At 41.5% G+C, this 15,572-nt stretch overlaps 1 protein-coding gene across 1 annotated transcript in view; it reads right to left on the bottom strand.

Annotated features, from left to right (window-relative positions):
- The window catches only part of pik3c2b (phosphatidylinositol-4-phosphate 3-kinase, catalytic subunit type 2 beta), a 139,079-nt gene that overhangs the window by 109,458 nt on the left and 14,049 nt on the right, over positions 1–15,572 (bottom strand). Inside the window, exons 6-9 of the mRNA XM_047024937.1 lie at positions 12,474–12,585; positions 12,176–12,255; positions 387–450; positions 140–286 (exon numbers count right to left, since the gene is read on the bottom strand). Of these exons, the coding sequence (XP_046880893.1) occupies positions 140–286; positions 387–450; positions 12,176–12,255; positions 12,474–12,585 (403 nt within the window). The remainder of the gene's footprint in view (positions 1–139; positions 287–386; positions 451–12,175; positions 12,256–12,473; positions 12,586–15,572) is intronic.

Below are 15,572 nucleotides of genomic sequence, written 5' to 3'. Positions count from 1 at the left end.
TTAATTCTTACAATACAATTATCAGAGGTGAGCAACCCACAGCAGTTATCTTTTCAACTTAAAGGTCAAAACATGTGGTCATGTCTAAAAGTGACCCAGGAAAAGGGAGAAACAATGGTGGTTTGCTGCCTGTGTTTACTTTCAGAACTCTGGGATGCAGGCGACATGGACATGCTGGCAGATGGTTGAGGGCGGCTGTGATGTCTGGCGTTTCCACAGCCGCCAGAGAGCTGCAGAGCGCCTTCACTGATTGGACGAGGCGCTCCACGTGCAGAGGAAGCTCACCCTAGACAGAACAGACAGGTCAGGGCTTCATGTTGTCAACATCAACACTGGTGCAAAAAAAAGAGAAAGAGAGAGAATTTCTGTGTGTCAAAGTAGGTTACCTCAGAAAGCAGAAAGGATTCTGCCTCATTGTGGAAGGTATCCAGGAGCAGAGTCAAAGCTTCCCTGTTCAAAAACACATCCACATCCTGAATATTAAAGGAGTCATTGATTGCAAAACCGATTTTTACCTTGTCATAGTTGAATAACGACAGTTTGGTGAGTAAAATGAACATGCAGTGAACCTCAAAGTCCATTGACACCTCTTTTCTAAGCAAATCTCAAAATGAAAACATTTGGCTGTAAAACGGTTCAACAAAGCCACCGGACTGACGTCAGTCCAGTGGCCCGCCTTTTTTGGCTATGGTCTGTATCTTTGTCACGCCCCAAAATTTACAACCAGACCAGCCCACTCACTGGTGTTCTTGCCCAGTCCGAGGTAGCGTAGATCTCTGATACTAGTTTAGCTGTGCGCTGTTCTGTGTAGGCTACTTCTAAGGAATTACAAAGAGGAACGTTTTGAATTATAACAAGGATATTGAAAATAGACCACGGTCGTAAACACTGTGTTCCAGGCTGTACAGGGAAGGCTAAAACTCATAGTCGTCCCAAGGAGCCAAACATTCGACAGGCATGGTTGCTGTTTGTAGCCTGGCTCTGCCGTCCTACGTACTTCCGCTCAATTTTGATTTTGCTTCTGTACTCGGTCTGGCCATTCAGTACGTAAGTCAGATTTTGCAGGTACATTTTTTACCGGCCAATCAGTGCACAGAGGTAGTGGCTGAGAACGATGACGTTGATGTTGTGCGCTAGTTTGTGTTGTAGTTCCGTAATGATGGCGGAGAAAGATGCGAGCAAAGCCATTCGTTCCGTTGTGGCAACGCTGCCGAATATCCAACAGCTAAAGCCGGAGCAAGAACAAGTTTTGCTGAGTTTTGTTGGTGGCCATGATGTTGTGGTCCTCCTCCCCACGGGGTTCGGGAAAAGTTTGATTTTCCAGCTACGGCAGCTAGCTCTGTTACAGTAGTGGTGAAGGAATTGGCTAACGGTGCGTTCACACTGCAGCGGGGCGGGCAGAGCGGGGCGTCGGCTTCCAATTCATTTTCAATGTAACCAGGCGTTGACGCCCGCGTAGGGCATTATGGGAAGGCGAGCGGGGCGTCGACGCTCGCGTAGGGTATTGTGGGAAGGCGAGCGGGGCGGCGAAAGTTGGATTTTTCTGAACTTTATGTAAATGACGAGCGTGAAAACGCCAGCGATGGCCAATCGGGTTGGTTTCTTGTTTCTTGTAACATAGCAACTGTTGGTCATGGTAAACATTTCTAGGTTTGACAATTTCAAGATGGAAGAGCAAATCATCGTATGTGTGTCTTCATACCCAGTATTGTATGATACGTTTATGTTCAATTACAGAGACAAACAAAAAAAATGATGCCTGGCGCAGGGTTGCTGAGGTTGTCGGCGTCCCTGGTGTGTTGTATTTTGTACTTTAATTCAGTTTCTTCACATTACGTAACTTTCTTCTGTGCTAGCTGCATAGTCTAGCTAGCTCACCCGGCACACGATTGACATTCAACGCTGAAATGCTGGCTGGCAGCCACTCGCTATCCATACAGTGAATGTGTAGTGGCAAGTCATAATCTAGCGATTGATTTGCAGAGATTTCGAGTAATATAATAAAAGGTTACACATGTCGTTTATGTCTGATGCATCTTTTTTTCCAGCTGGAACAAGACCCGTTCCATAGAGTGCAGGTGGCATTTAATCTTTCACTCGGCCTAAAAAAAAGTGTGGAAAAAGATAACCTATTGTGTGCTGTAGATAAGATCATGTCAGATCTAGAATGTGTGTCGGATTTTTGCTTAATGTGTGTAAAAGTTGTATTTTGTCCGCACATTTGCCATGACATTATACGAACTACAACAGTGATTTAAGAGAACTACAGCTCTGAATGAATCTGTCTGACACGCCCCCGAGTGTGGTGCACTATGGGAAGGCCGGCGGTGCTGAGCGGTAAAAAACTCTGCAGTGTGAACGCTATCAAACGCTAAGGCAAGGTAAACGCTAGCGATTGGTTATGGCAGATCAGAGTGGCTCTGGGAAGATCCAATATTTTTAAACTTCAACAGAGTACCCGCCTACAAGGAAGTCAACGCTTGTCAATTAGTGATGGGAAGTTCGGTTCTTTTTACTGATTCGGTTCTTTGAATCTCGTTCAGTAAAATGAACAAATCTTTTTTCGAGTCATTTGTTCATTTCAGGGGGGGGGGGGGGGGGGGGGGGGGGGGGTTGGGGGCTATACGTCCACTGCAAAGGACGTATAGCCCCTATACGTCCACTGTAGGTTAGTGCATGACATGTGCACCAGCAAATACTATTTCAAAATAAATTCCTGCATTAAAATAATGTATCATGAGTTTGTATGATTTGGTCATGTATTATCACACTAGCATTTAATTATCACGTCAAACAATTACACTGCACTAAACTGTAAGTGTAAATGTAAAGTGAAAATAACAAAACCAGTCAGTATGATGACTTGAGCGAATATCATTCATTCACGTCTTACTAAAACAGCGGCCACGCGAAAGGGAATAAGGAAACTGTTTCCTCTACTAAAAAATACAATGCGGGTCACGTGAAAAAAGGATCCAAAGACTCGTAGAAAGACCGAGTCGGGGAAGGAACTAATCATTCGTTTCCTCTAGCTACAGAGCCTATGCAGGTCACGTGAAAAATGATCCAAAGACTCGTAGAAAGACCGAGTCGGGAAAGGAACGAATCGTTCGTTTCCTCTTGCTACAGCCTATACAGGTCACGTGAAAAATGATCCAAAGACTCGTGGAAAGACCGAGTCGGGAAAGGAACGAATCGTTCGTTTCCTCTAGCTACAGAGCCTATGCAGGTCACGTGAAAAATGATCCAAAGACTCGTAGAAAGACCGAGTCGGGAAATGAACGAATCACTCGTTGAGAGGACTCGTTACTACCGAGTCCTTATAAGGATTCGTTCAAAATGAACGAATCGTTCACGAACGACACATCACTATTGTCAATGGAGCGAGGCCAGACCAGAGAATGTCTAATAAAGAGGCTCTGGCCGGACTCTCTGTACAAATGAAATGTACGAGAGTCTGGTTAGGCACTAGGCTAGCTGTTTGTCCCGGCAAAGTTAAATTATTAATTTGCTCTAAACATTTCACCCAAGACAGTTTTGACAACCTTGGACAATTCCAAGCAGGATTTGCTAAGAAGCTGAACCTGAAAACAGGTACTGTTCCGACCGTATGCTCATCGCAAACTGTACTAAGTACAGTATGATTTTGTCGCTAACAGTTAGCAATGCTAACATATCTATTTGATATATCTACCATAGGTAGAATGCTAAATACGTTTCTCAACACATCAACATACTTTACTTAGCGAATGACTCTAGCTAGACTAGCTGTAGTCGGCGTTAGAAGGGAAGCTTACGAAAAAAATTGCCAGAAAACAAATAGCAGTCTGGCCTATTGCTAACGCATGTCTAGATTTATCTATTTGAAAGGACTGGAGAAAGGCAGGTTTTAGATACAGGATATGTTAGCATTGCTAAAAACTGTTACCGACAAAATCATACTACAACTTGTGATGAACGTAAGGTCGGAAATGCAACTCTTTTCAGCAACAGCTTCATAGGAAATCCTGCTTTATATAAGGTTTTCAAAACCGTCCTTGGTGAAATGGTTCGCGCAAATGTGTCAAGGGTTGAACTGCACAGGGATCTTCTACGCTACGGTATAGACAAACATCAGCCATGCCAGTCTAGTCAATATTAGCTAGACTCTAGCTCATCTGCTTTTTATTAACACTGATTTGCAAGGAATGCTTGATAGCGAAAACACCTAGACTGTAGGCATATAAACTAGTTTAGCTTGCTAACGCAAGAGGATAGGTAGAATGTCTGATGATTAAGTCTAGTTTATTGGCAATGGGGCCAGGGCATGACATTAGCACCCGCCCACCAGCCAAATGCGGGTAGAATTCGGCAGTGGCGGGTAGAGCAGTCTCTTACTAGCCACTTTGGCAGGTGGAATTCTACATATCTCTCGCTATAAGATTTTTTATTGTAGGCTTCTAAAAACAAAATAATTAACTCATTGCAGGGTTCTCAAGCCTCACGCATTGACCATGAGACGCACGCATTTCTACCAGCAAGTATCGTTTCACCCTTCGTTAAAGACAGTGTCTCGACTACTGTACGTTCATTGCTAAGCAACATAGACGCGCAAACACACGCAAAAGCTTGTCTCGTGGGGCTTTTGATAAAACTTGAGGACCCTGCTCAGTGCAAGGCAAGAATGTGGTGGTAGGCTACATAACAGGTGTAGGAAAACCCAGAGGGCAGACATAAAAAGAGAAAAACTGGTGATGAAAGTGAAACAGAAAATAAAGAGTAAAATAATTGTGTTGTTTATAAATATTTAACTGGACAAAAAAGAAATTGTTTAGTTCATGTCAGGGGCGGATCTAGAAAAATATTCATGGCGTGGCAAGAGGGTGGCTGGAGATTTTGAGGGGTGGCACCCCCGTGGCAGAAGTATATATGCTGATTTAATCGCAGTCATATTAATCAATGTTTATTTAAAAATCAATGTCTATTCAAATGGCTGCTAGGTTTTTTTGGCATTCAGGCTGTCTACTCTTTTACCCCGGTCCCTAAATATGACACAAAGCCTGAACGGAGGTACGAATATGAATGTCTGTTGAATCTCGAATATAACATTTCACCTCGGTCTCGGTCGGCTTAGTGGGGAGGGTGGGTTGGAGTCGTCTAGTGCTGCATTCACTTGCAGTGGGATATTAGCAGGCCCAAATGTAATTTGCAAATGTGCAGAATTCCGACGAAAACCTGCGGAATTTCAAATAGAATGCATTTGTCTGAGGTAAAATTTAAATAAGCTTGTCAACTCATATTACGTCTCTATTCTTTCAAAATATTTAACCTGTAAACAGAGCCCATTGCCACCAATGTAGGTAGTAGGTCTGTAATAGCAATCAATTAGCCTGGCTGCCAGCCCAACTTAGCCCCGCCCACAAAAAAATGTGGTCGGGAAGTTGGGTCTGGGATCGCTAGGTTGGGGAAAAAGTATGTCCGAACAGGAGCTGTTCGGACCAATCAAATTGTCAGGGCGTCTTTATACGATGATGGACAGATGATCAACAGTAACGTAATCGACCACGTCACCAAAGAGCGCTTAGGTGGAATTTGTTTTCAACAAACAACATACTACGTTGCTCTGATTGGTTGTAGGTATATCCAATTGAGCAAAGAGGCATTTGTTTTAAGAGTTTGGTTGAAACATGCCCCATACTCACAGCCAAACGGAGTTGTTTCAGACTCATATTCTGACTAGAATTATGAGTATGACAACGTCAAGATAGCAATCAATGGAAGTCTGTCAATCCTGAAATTGATACAGTAACGTTTACGTTGGACTAGCTACTGTAGCCAATATTAAAATATTAGGCTAGTCAAAAATGCTCAGATTCAGAATCCATTCAGCCCTGAAGAATTGACAAGGAAACACTAATCAACCAAAATTACAGGAATAGACAGGGCCAGTGAGTTTTCAGGCGATCTTTATGAGGATGGATCAATGCTTTTCTGCAAAGTCTGTCAACATTTATTCGACCATAGCCTATTCCGCGTCAAACTGTTGTGGAACATCTTCGGTCGCTCTGAAAAAAGAACAGGAAGGCTATCGGAATTCCGCAGATTTTCAGTCTAATTTCAGAATAATTGCAGAAAATGTGAAAAAAACCCGGACGATTTTGTTCGGGCTTGAATATTACAAAATTTGCTCTCATGTCCGACTCGGTGGAGTGGGTAGGGGGGTTGGAGTCGTCTAGTGCTGCATTCACTTGCAGTAGGATATTAGAAATTTGCTCTGGAAAATGTCCAACTCGGCGGAGTGGGAAGGGTGGGTGGGGTCGTCTTGTGCTGCATTCGCTTGCAGTTGGATATTAAAAATTTGCTCTCGCAAATGTCAAATGAGCCACAACTTTTCTTTGTTTTTAAAGCTGCCAACTGGGGTGGCAGCAGGGGTGGCAAGGATATTTTTAACTGCCACCCCATGCCACCCCGGTAGATTCCTTTCTAGCAAATCAAACCCAGAATACCTTGTTGGTTTGGTCTAAGCCCCGAATGTTTACAACGTCTAGCTCAGCGCCTGATTAACACTCAGATTGATAAGCAGTCTCAAAAATGGTAGCAATATAAAAAATAATACGATCCCTTTCCATAATCATGATACCCCCCCAGAAATGTTCACTGCACCCCCAGTCAAAGCAGGCTTCATCCATGCCAGCTAAAATCACAAATCTCACAAAGAGAAGCAGTTCCAGCCATCACATTAGGGGTGAGTTAATTAAATGTTTGACCAAATATAGCAGGCATATTTTTAAGTTGATAAGGGTTAGTCTGTACGGCCCCCGAATAATTTTATAAATATCCAAATGGCCCTTTGCAAAAAAAAGGTTCCCCACCCCTGTCTTAATTGGTTGCATATTTTCATACAAAAAGAGCTTTACACACTTATAAGAGCTGAAGATTTGGCGACACATAGCTACATTTTATGTTGTCTTGATTTTGTGTTGCCCAATAACAAAATTGTGGCTAGTGAACCTGCTGAGTGGCTAGTAACTTTGGAAAACCACTAGCCACAGTGGCTGGTGAGCAAAAATGTTAATGTCAAACGCTGAATGGGGCTAACGTTTTATGTTCCTGACTGTGTTTCATTCAAATAAATAACCTGTGTTGTTATGTAAATCTACAATTCACGATGCATGTTTGTCCAGATCTTTGTCAGGTTATTTTTCATCAAGATATCTAGAGCTAGCTACTGAAGCTGAGTTGAATCACAATATAGTTTGGTTGCTTAAGCAATATAGTACGAGTGTGAGTGGGGTTGGTAAGGGATATTCCCACGGGTGGTGTTCGGCCGTAGCCACGAGGCCAGAGGCCTAGCTGTGTTTAATTAACATTTAAACACAGCTATTGATAAAAAAAAATATATATATTTTGCCATAGTTCCTCCGCAACGAAAAAGGTTGAGTCAACGTAAGCTACGAAAGCTAACGTTATGTTAGCAAGATTCAAAGGCAATAACATTGAGTACGGTTGACAAACAGTAAATATAATTTTACAGTATGTTTGACAAGAAGATTTGCTAGCTAACCAGCCATGTCACTGTCCCAAAATTAATATCAAGATTTCCACAAACAAGGTATCGGTCATAGCACTACTAGTACTAGGCTACAGTACGGCCGCAGCCTGTGGAGCGAGTTGAATAGCAAATGGATTTGAGATGACCGCATCAAATTTGACATTTTCTCCAAACAGTAATTATAATTTGACAGTATGTTTAACAACAAGACTAGACAGCTATCGAGCCATGTCATTGTCCCCAAATAAAATCAAGATTTTTAGGAAGAAAGTAATCGGCCATGTGTAGAGTTGCTGCTACTGTCGTGTTGGCCGCAGCCCGTCTGCTAGGTGAATAGCGAATGGGATGTGAGATGAGCGGTTACGTGACACTGACACAGTACATTCTGAAAATGAAAATTTTTCAAATGGATTAAAATAAATATTGAAGTCACTCATTGTTGTAAATACAAGTTAGCTTGTTAAAGTCTTTCAAAATTGTAAATGGAGGCTCGTCCAATCATAAACAGCTAAATAAGTCGATAGAACCCTATTGTTTTATAATACGCTGTAATGTTCTACCCACCTAAATCAATCCAGTTTGCTTCGACAACAGAAGTGGAAATAACTAACGTTATCATTTCGAATGATATCTAGTCAATCTGTTGAAAACAGTTTGACTAGTAGTAAAGTTTGGTAAAATCTGTTGAAAACAGATTGACAAGTAGATTGACCAGATTGAAAACAGATTGACAATCAGATTGACCAAAAAAATAGATTTATTTGCATATTTTTATCAAGTCTCCAACTTCGGTGCTTCCGTGAGTGCTGTTGGCCGTGTTGTGTTTTTGTCCCCAGCTTTGCTCGTTGAAAACCAACCAATCAGCGCGTAGCTCATCTAAATATTAATGTGCATACCATAAAAGGTAATGTAACACCAATGTTACATACCCTGTTCGGAGACCTTAAAGTGGAACTGAACTGATTTATGAAGTACGGTTCATATAATTATTAAAATAAAATCACAAAACTTTATCTGAAAACGAGAAGAGCAAAATATTCAATTTGTTAATAAAAACGTTTTAAACTTTACTACTTAACTACTGGGCCATCTTTGGTCATGTCTGTGACTGCCGCCTGCTAGCAGTCATCAAGATTGGCATTGATAGATTCAGGGAGATGAGAAGTAGAAATGGCTTTAAACGAACCAGCTAAAACAAGGTGCAAAGTAGGGTCTTATTGGCTGGTTGTACAAACACATTTTACAAGACAGAAGGCATTCACTATCATGTCCTACCCAAGCGGCAACCGGTTTTACAAAAATGGCTTGTAGCTATACAGCGCCAAAGTCCCCCAGTTGCCCCCGGATTTAGAGTTTGCAGGGATCACTTTACAGAAGTGGATTATATTTATAAACCTTTTAAATACGCTAACGTTACAAAAACTCACTGGCGTTTTTGACTTACCTACGCTAGCTAGCTCTAGCTCCTAAATTCACATCTGATTGTAGCCAAAGTTAGCTCCGTTAGGTAAAGTTCACAACCAGTGAGCATGTTTCACACAACTTGAAGGGGCTACCAGAAACTGAAACTTACCAACTATGTATAGGGCACTCCAAGTTAAAGTCTTTTATAGTCAGACCCACAGAACAACACAGGGTCAGACCGAGCACTGATATTCTTAGTACAGACAAGACAACGCAAGGCAACCTGGCATAGCATGACATATAAGTAGCTGTTGGAAAAATTGAAGATGTAACACATTTATCCTGTATAATAATGATTCTATGTTCAGCATTCCTTGTGTGTAGAGAGAGGCCTACCCACAAATCTGAACTTTGGGTAACACAACGCATATGTAAACAAGGTGACCTGGGCTGACCAATCTCTCTTACTGGAGAGGCCATAAAAGATATCTGGCCTTATCTGTGATGGGTGAATCATATGGTCAAGCTTACAGGGGTCAAAAGGCACAAACACGCACACACTCAAACACGCACGCACACACGCGCACCAGGTCTACGCAAGGAGCCGATGAAGAAGAACCATGGAACATTTGCATGCCTTTGTCTTAACCAATGACTGTAAAGGGCTGCTCAAATAGCTAGCTAGCACACCATGCTAGCAGACAAACTTTGTATTGCGATCACCTTTGTCTCCTTGCTGGCAAGCATTAAACTATTGTACTTTCTTTGAATCCGACGACATTAATTGAGAAATTATCTTAACAGTAGCCTACTCAGATCATACTATGATTCATAGGTTATACCTATGATAGGCTACCATAAAAGGTATTTCTCCACACAGCATGGGAAAGAGCCTATGCTCAATGATGAACGATCATTTTGGTGGACCACCAATACCCAGGTCATGCAGGTCTGCCTTTTGGATCAGATCGATTCTATCTGTTGGCATTGTTGTGCAGTTATGACAAGTAGCTAGCTACAAGCACACCACTACGTGTTGTTCAACCTGTCAGTGTTAACTATATTTATATCTTCCGACAAAACTACATATTTTATATATATATATAGAACAACTGCGTTCCTGCGGGTACACAATTACGTATTGGTTCGAAAGCATACGCCATAGGATGAACAGGGTTCGATAGGGATGGGTCGATTTTCTTCAATCTTTAATGCAGTTTGGTGGGTTGAAATTGAGCCCAATCATTCTCGTGACCGCATTTAAACATGGCGGCGCCCAGTTCTTTAAGTACATCATTTACACACTAGAGATTATATTATATCCTCTGAGATATATATTTTTATGTCATTACATGTATATACTATTATAATATCACTGTGTCTAATTGCAGTTCAGTTGCACTTTAAGGAACAGTGTGAAATACGCTTAATAACGGTACTAAAGAGAATGTCTTAAACAGGCTTTGGTACTAATCTAAGGCTAATAGAGATGCCCAGCGTGAGCTGTGCAGTTCGTGGCTGCCATAACAGCTGGAGAAAACTGAATCAGACCCTGTATTATCATTCTTTTGATCATGGAAAGAAGAGGTCCGAGTGTCGTGGGTGACATTTACTTTTCACCGACCTCCAACCAAAGTTGAGGATCTGCGTCCCGGGCTGAAGGCGCTGAATTAAAAATAACCCACCGAAGTTTCCTTTTGTCTGCTCGTATCACTAAAGTGTGTACGAAGAGATAAACTAGTTATATTTTAGTATGTTTTAGTGTTCTCAATTCATGATATTAGTAGATACAAGATTATAACCAAATGTATGGGCATGGCTGTGAGCAAAACAACTGCTGCAGTGCATCTAAATGTTACGTAAAGCTTTTGAAACAACGCATCAATCAAATTATTTAATACTGCGTCTTTCTAATTGCCATTAAATAGGAGGGAAGATTACTAGTGTAAAACATCTTGTAAGTTTTAACACGTTGCATAAAGCTTGTACCCAAGACCCTCGATTAAAAAGTTTTAACTATTTATTATTACAGCACAATTTGTCACTCATACATTTGCAGTTTATGGCTAATAGCAGAGACCTGATGTAAAAACTAGAGCCTCAAGTAGCTACATAAACAAGAAGCTAACATTCTACTGCAAAAAATGCTAGCTGGTCGGTTTTGCGGGGAAATCTCAAATATAGACTGTAAAATTAATCACGCGACTGAATTCTAGAAGACCTAAGCTTTCAAACAAAGTGTAGCAAATGCATATGCCCTGCAGTGAAATTGTTAGAACATCTTATGTTTGTGGTTGATGTAATGTCTGCTTATCGCAGCACAGCAGAGTGCAGGGCAGCGATCTGACCGGCAAATAAATTATATAAACACTTAAAAGTCGTTTTCAAGCCATCCAGTGAAAGGGTGTATTGTTGACTCGTTGTAGCACACGAACATAGCACATTTTGCACAAATCCACCTAATTATTTAATATTTTAGCAGCGGGACTTCTCGGCAGTTCTCCATTCAATTGAATGATATCCTCGGTAAAGCGGAAGTGCAAATACAACGGAAGTGCAAAAAGATGAAAAAAGTGGGCGGGGTGGAATAAGGTGAATTAAGCCCCATTGTACCAAATTTGGTTGCAGTTCCACCAGAGTTCCACTGGGGGTGATCGCTGGCGAGTGGAAAATTAATGGGAATCTATGGAGCTACACGGCTAAATTTTTCTCTTTCGCCTGATTGTTTTTGGAAATCTCAGATTTGATTGTAGTTTTTGCAAGTTCAATATGGATTATAGGTCGAAAGTTGAATGAACGAGTACTTATGTCCTTTCGATTTTTTACAGGGTGAGTCTTTGTTGCCCATAACAAGCTAGCATTTCTGCTAATGAATGCTGATTGTATGACGTCATTGACATTTTAAAAGGCTTTTTAGAACAAAAAAGCAACTTAAAAAATGTTGTGTGTATTTTCTTTGCGTCCCCTTACGAATGCAACGTTCAAATTACTAGACAAAAAATGATGTCCTGAGAAAACATGTATTTTGAGGGGTAGAGCTCTGTAGACCTCCATTCATTCTGCACTCGCCCGTGAGCGCCCTCATACGGAACCTCGAGTGGAACTGCAACCAGTTCAGAAGCCGGAAGTTTCCCGAGAGTGGTAGTTATCCCCTTGTTAGACATTCTCTGTATAACATGGGTCAGCTTTCTGGTTCAACCAATGATGTCTGACAGAGACTGCATAGTCCCGCCCTCTCACCTGGTGACAGTCTGTTTGATTGGTCGTTCCTGGAGCATGATGTTGTGGTTCATAGTGGAGGCGGTCCCATCATCTTCCTCCTGTCAATGATCGAGGGATGATGGGAGTTTGAGATTTATAGTCAAAATGCATCTGCAAAAAAACATGAATGTAGGCTTGTTTGCGTGTGTGCGTACGTGCTTGCGAGTGAGCCTGTGTGGGTGTAAGACCATGTATGTGTGTGTGTGTGTGTGTGTGTGTGTGTGTGTGTGTGTGTGTGTGTGTGTGTGTGTGTGCGTGCGTGCGTGTGTGTGTTCACCACGCGGGCTAGCTCTGTGTTGACAGTGCTTCTCTTGGTGAGGAAGAGACGAATGTCCCAGTCAAACTTCAGACACTGCTGGATGTACTCAAGAGTTGCTAGAGGCTGATCACTGGAGCAGAGAGATAAAGATGGAGTTGGAGGCAAAAAAGACAGGAGGTAAGAAGAGGACAAAGACACAAAACAAGAGAATATACAGTGCCTTTCAAAAGTTTGGAAACACCTAGCATTTTGTCATTGTTGAGAAAGACATGCACCACCTGTTTTTTATTGTTTTGAATGCATGGTCTGTATTTAACCTACATAATGAGCTAGCATGTTCTCCAACAATTGCCGAAGGTAACATCCGTCAGGAGTAAACCTATTGGTTTTGTTGGTATTATTATTGCCTTCGGCGAGCACAAACCATTGTTCTCTCTCATATATATTTATTATATTTATTTATTTTCCCACCCCTAAAACTCAGTCAATATTTGGACTACATAGACAACCTAGGTGTCAAAAGTTGTGTCTTGGTAGCGATTGAGTTGCTTGTATTTGTATTTCCGTTCCGTTGCACGGTTTAAGTAGAAATTACGTTTTTGTGCCGAAAAGTGAAGCTAGCGGTGGCTAACTTGCTAGCCACAGTCACTGACGCTACTAACGTTGAGAAAACGCGCGTGACTATCTCTAGCAGAACATTCATTTAGCAGCTTGTTAACTTCTGGGAGATGGCTAGGCTAAGTGCTTTACTTCAAGGCAGCTGCAGAAACGCCACAAACAAAGAGGCCTAGGTGATGACTATTTGCTCATTTTACTTTGTGATATGACACACAATTGTGATGTGTAATGTACAATTTAAGCTGATATTATTAAGAAAGTACATCTACTTTCCTAAACAGTAGTCTACTATTTCACTGAAGCATTAACATCATGACATTAGCCTCTGTTGCCCGGGCAACACATACTACAGCGGTCTATGATGCATCTGTTTTCAATCGTTAAAATAAACTTTCCTCACAGGATTTATTATGACATTAGATAGCAGGTAAACGATTTGTGGGTGAAATTATCATTACCTGTAGTTTTAGTGTAGCTCACTGCAACGCTGTAGCCTACACGAGCCAGACTAGTTTAGTAGCTACTGTAGGCTAACAAAAACATCTCCACAGCTGTTTAGGAAGTCAAACGGCGACAGAACATGTTTGGCACTATCCTTACTTAAATCAAAAGTTTGATTTGTGATAGGTCAAACTATCTGACTAGTGACTACTAACCTGAACTCCATTGACACAGCCTGAACTTTGTCAATCTGTTCACAAACAACAGAACGTTAAATTGAATTCAACCAATTCAATTTACCTACCAAGACGAACACAGTCGCGTACTGTACTGTACTGGTAGTAGTACAATTTACTGGGGCAGCTTCTCCACACAGGGCTATATCGCATTTTGCGTTGTTACTGACGATGATCGCTACCACTGAGTAGTGGGAAGTTCGGATCATTTTACTGATTCGGTTCTTTGAATCTCGTTCAGTAAAATGAACAAATCTTTTTTCGAGTCGTTCGTTCATTTCAACGGGTACATGGGGGGGGGGGGGGGGGGGGGGGGGCTATCCATCCACTGCAAACACGTATCATATTGTCATGTAGGTTAGTGCATGACGTGCACCAGCAGATACTATTTAAAAAGAAATTCATGCATTAAAAATATAGCTGCAAGCAGCAATGTGGTGGCCAAGCAGGTCAGATGAGGTCAGCCATAACCCTTCCTGACGGAGGAATCCTAATAATAATAATAATAAGAAGAATACGTAGAAACACTTAAGGTGGCTTCGCCGCTTCGCGACTTGGCCACCAATAATGTATCATGACAGTTTGTATGATTTGGTCATTCATTTTCACACTAGCATTTAATTATCACGGCAAACAATTACACGTCACTAAACTGTAAGTGTAAAGTGAAAATAACAAAACCAGTCAGTATGGTGACTTGAGCGAATATCATTCACGTCTTACTAAAACAGCGGCCACGCGAAAAGGAATGAGGAAACTGTTTCCTCTACTACGTGAAAAAAGGATCCAAAGACTCGTAGAACGACCGACTCGGGAAATGAACGAATCGTTCCTCTAGCTACCAGTACAGAGCCTATGCAGGTCACGTGAACAATTATCCAAAGACTTGTAGAAAGACCGAGTCGGGAAATGAACGAATCATTCCTCTAGCTACCAGTACAGAGCCTATGCAGGTCACGTGAAAAATTATCCAAAGACTCGTACCCGAAGACCGAGTCGGAAAAGAATAATTTCTGTTTACTTGGACGAGCCTATGCAACAGTCCCGATACGCGGCCATGAGAAAATGAACAAATTACTCTTTGAGAGGACTTGTTACTCCCGAGTCCTTGTAAATATTCGTTCAAAATGAACGAATCGTTCACGAACGACATCACTACCACTGAGCTTTTTATGAATGAGTGATTTTCCCCTAAACAAATGTCAAGCTTATTTACGTTTTTGGGGACATGTTTTCAGTTAGCAGATGGTACTATTTGAATCGCGATTCCATCTGAGATAGCTACTGCCGGTAACATCGTTGTTAGAATAAGCTTCAAAGGGGGTTCTTTATTAATGAATGAATGCAATATGAGCAGGCTAAATGCCTGAAAATATCACGAGAAGGGAAAAACTTAAAATTACATTTAAGTCATAGAGATTAGGTCCATCTTTACACCGGTCTGCCAAATTTATTTGTTTTAATTCAACTATGAGGCTGCTGATCACCATTCCCTCTTGCAGGGGAAATGAGAAGACAACTATTTCCTTCTACTCTCCACTCTTAGTATTTTGAGTGGTAAATGAGCAGAAAAAAATATGCTTTTAAATCAGAGGCGGCTGCTAGTCTTTCAAAGAGGGGAAGCTCTTTTTCGCCCTACATCATAAAATGTTTCAATTTATTTGGCTAGTTCACTGGCTAGTTCACCCCTACGACACTAGCATAGCCTACTGTATGAATGAATGAACAAACGATCTAACAAAACAATATTAAACTCGAAGGAGGAAATGTGGGAATTAGGTTAAACTGAAAGAAGGAATGTGGTGTATAATTGAATGAAAAT

This window comes from Hypomesus transpacificus, chromosome 9 (assembly GCF_021917145.1).
Source record: "Hypomesus transpacificus isolate Combined female chromosome 9, fHypTra1, whole genome shotgun sequence".
Classification (NCBI taxonomy): Eukaryota; Metazoa; Chordata; class Actinopteri; order Osmeriformes; family Osmeridae; genus Hypomesus; species Hypomesus transpacificus.
The sequence above is the reverse complement of the archived record's forward strand: the minus strand, read 5'-3'. Positions and strand labels throughout refer to the sequence as shown.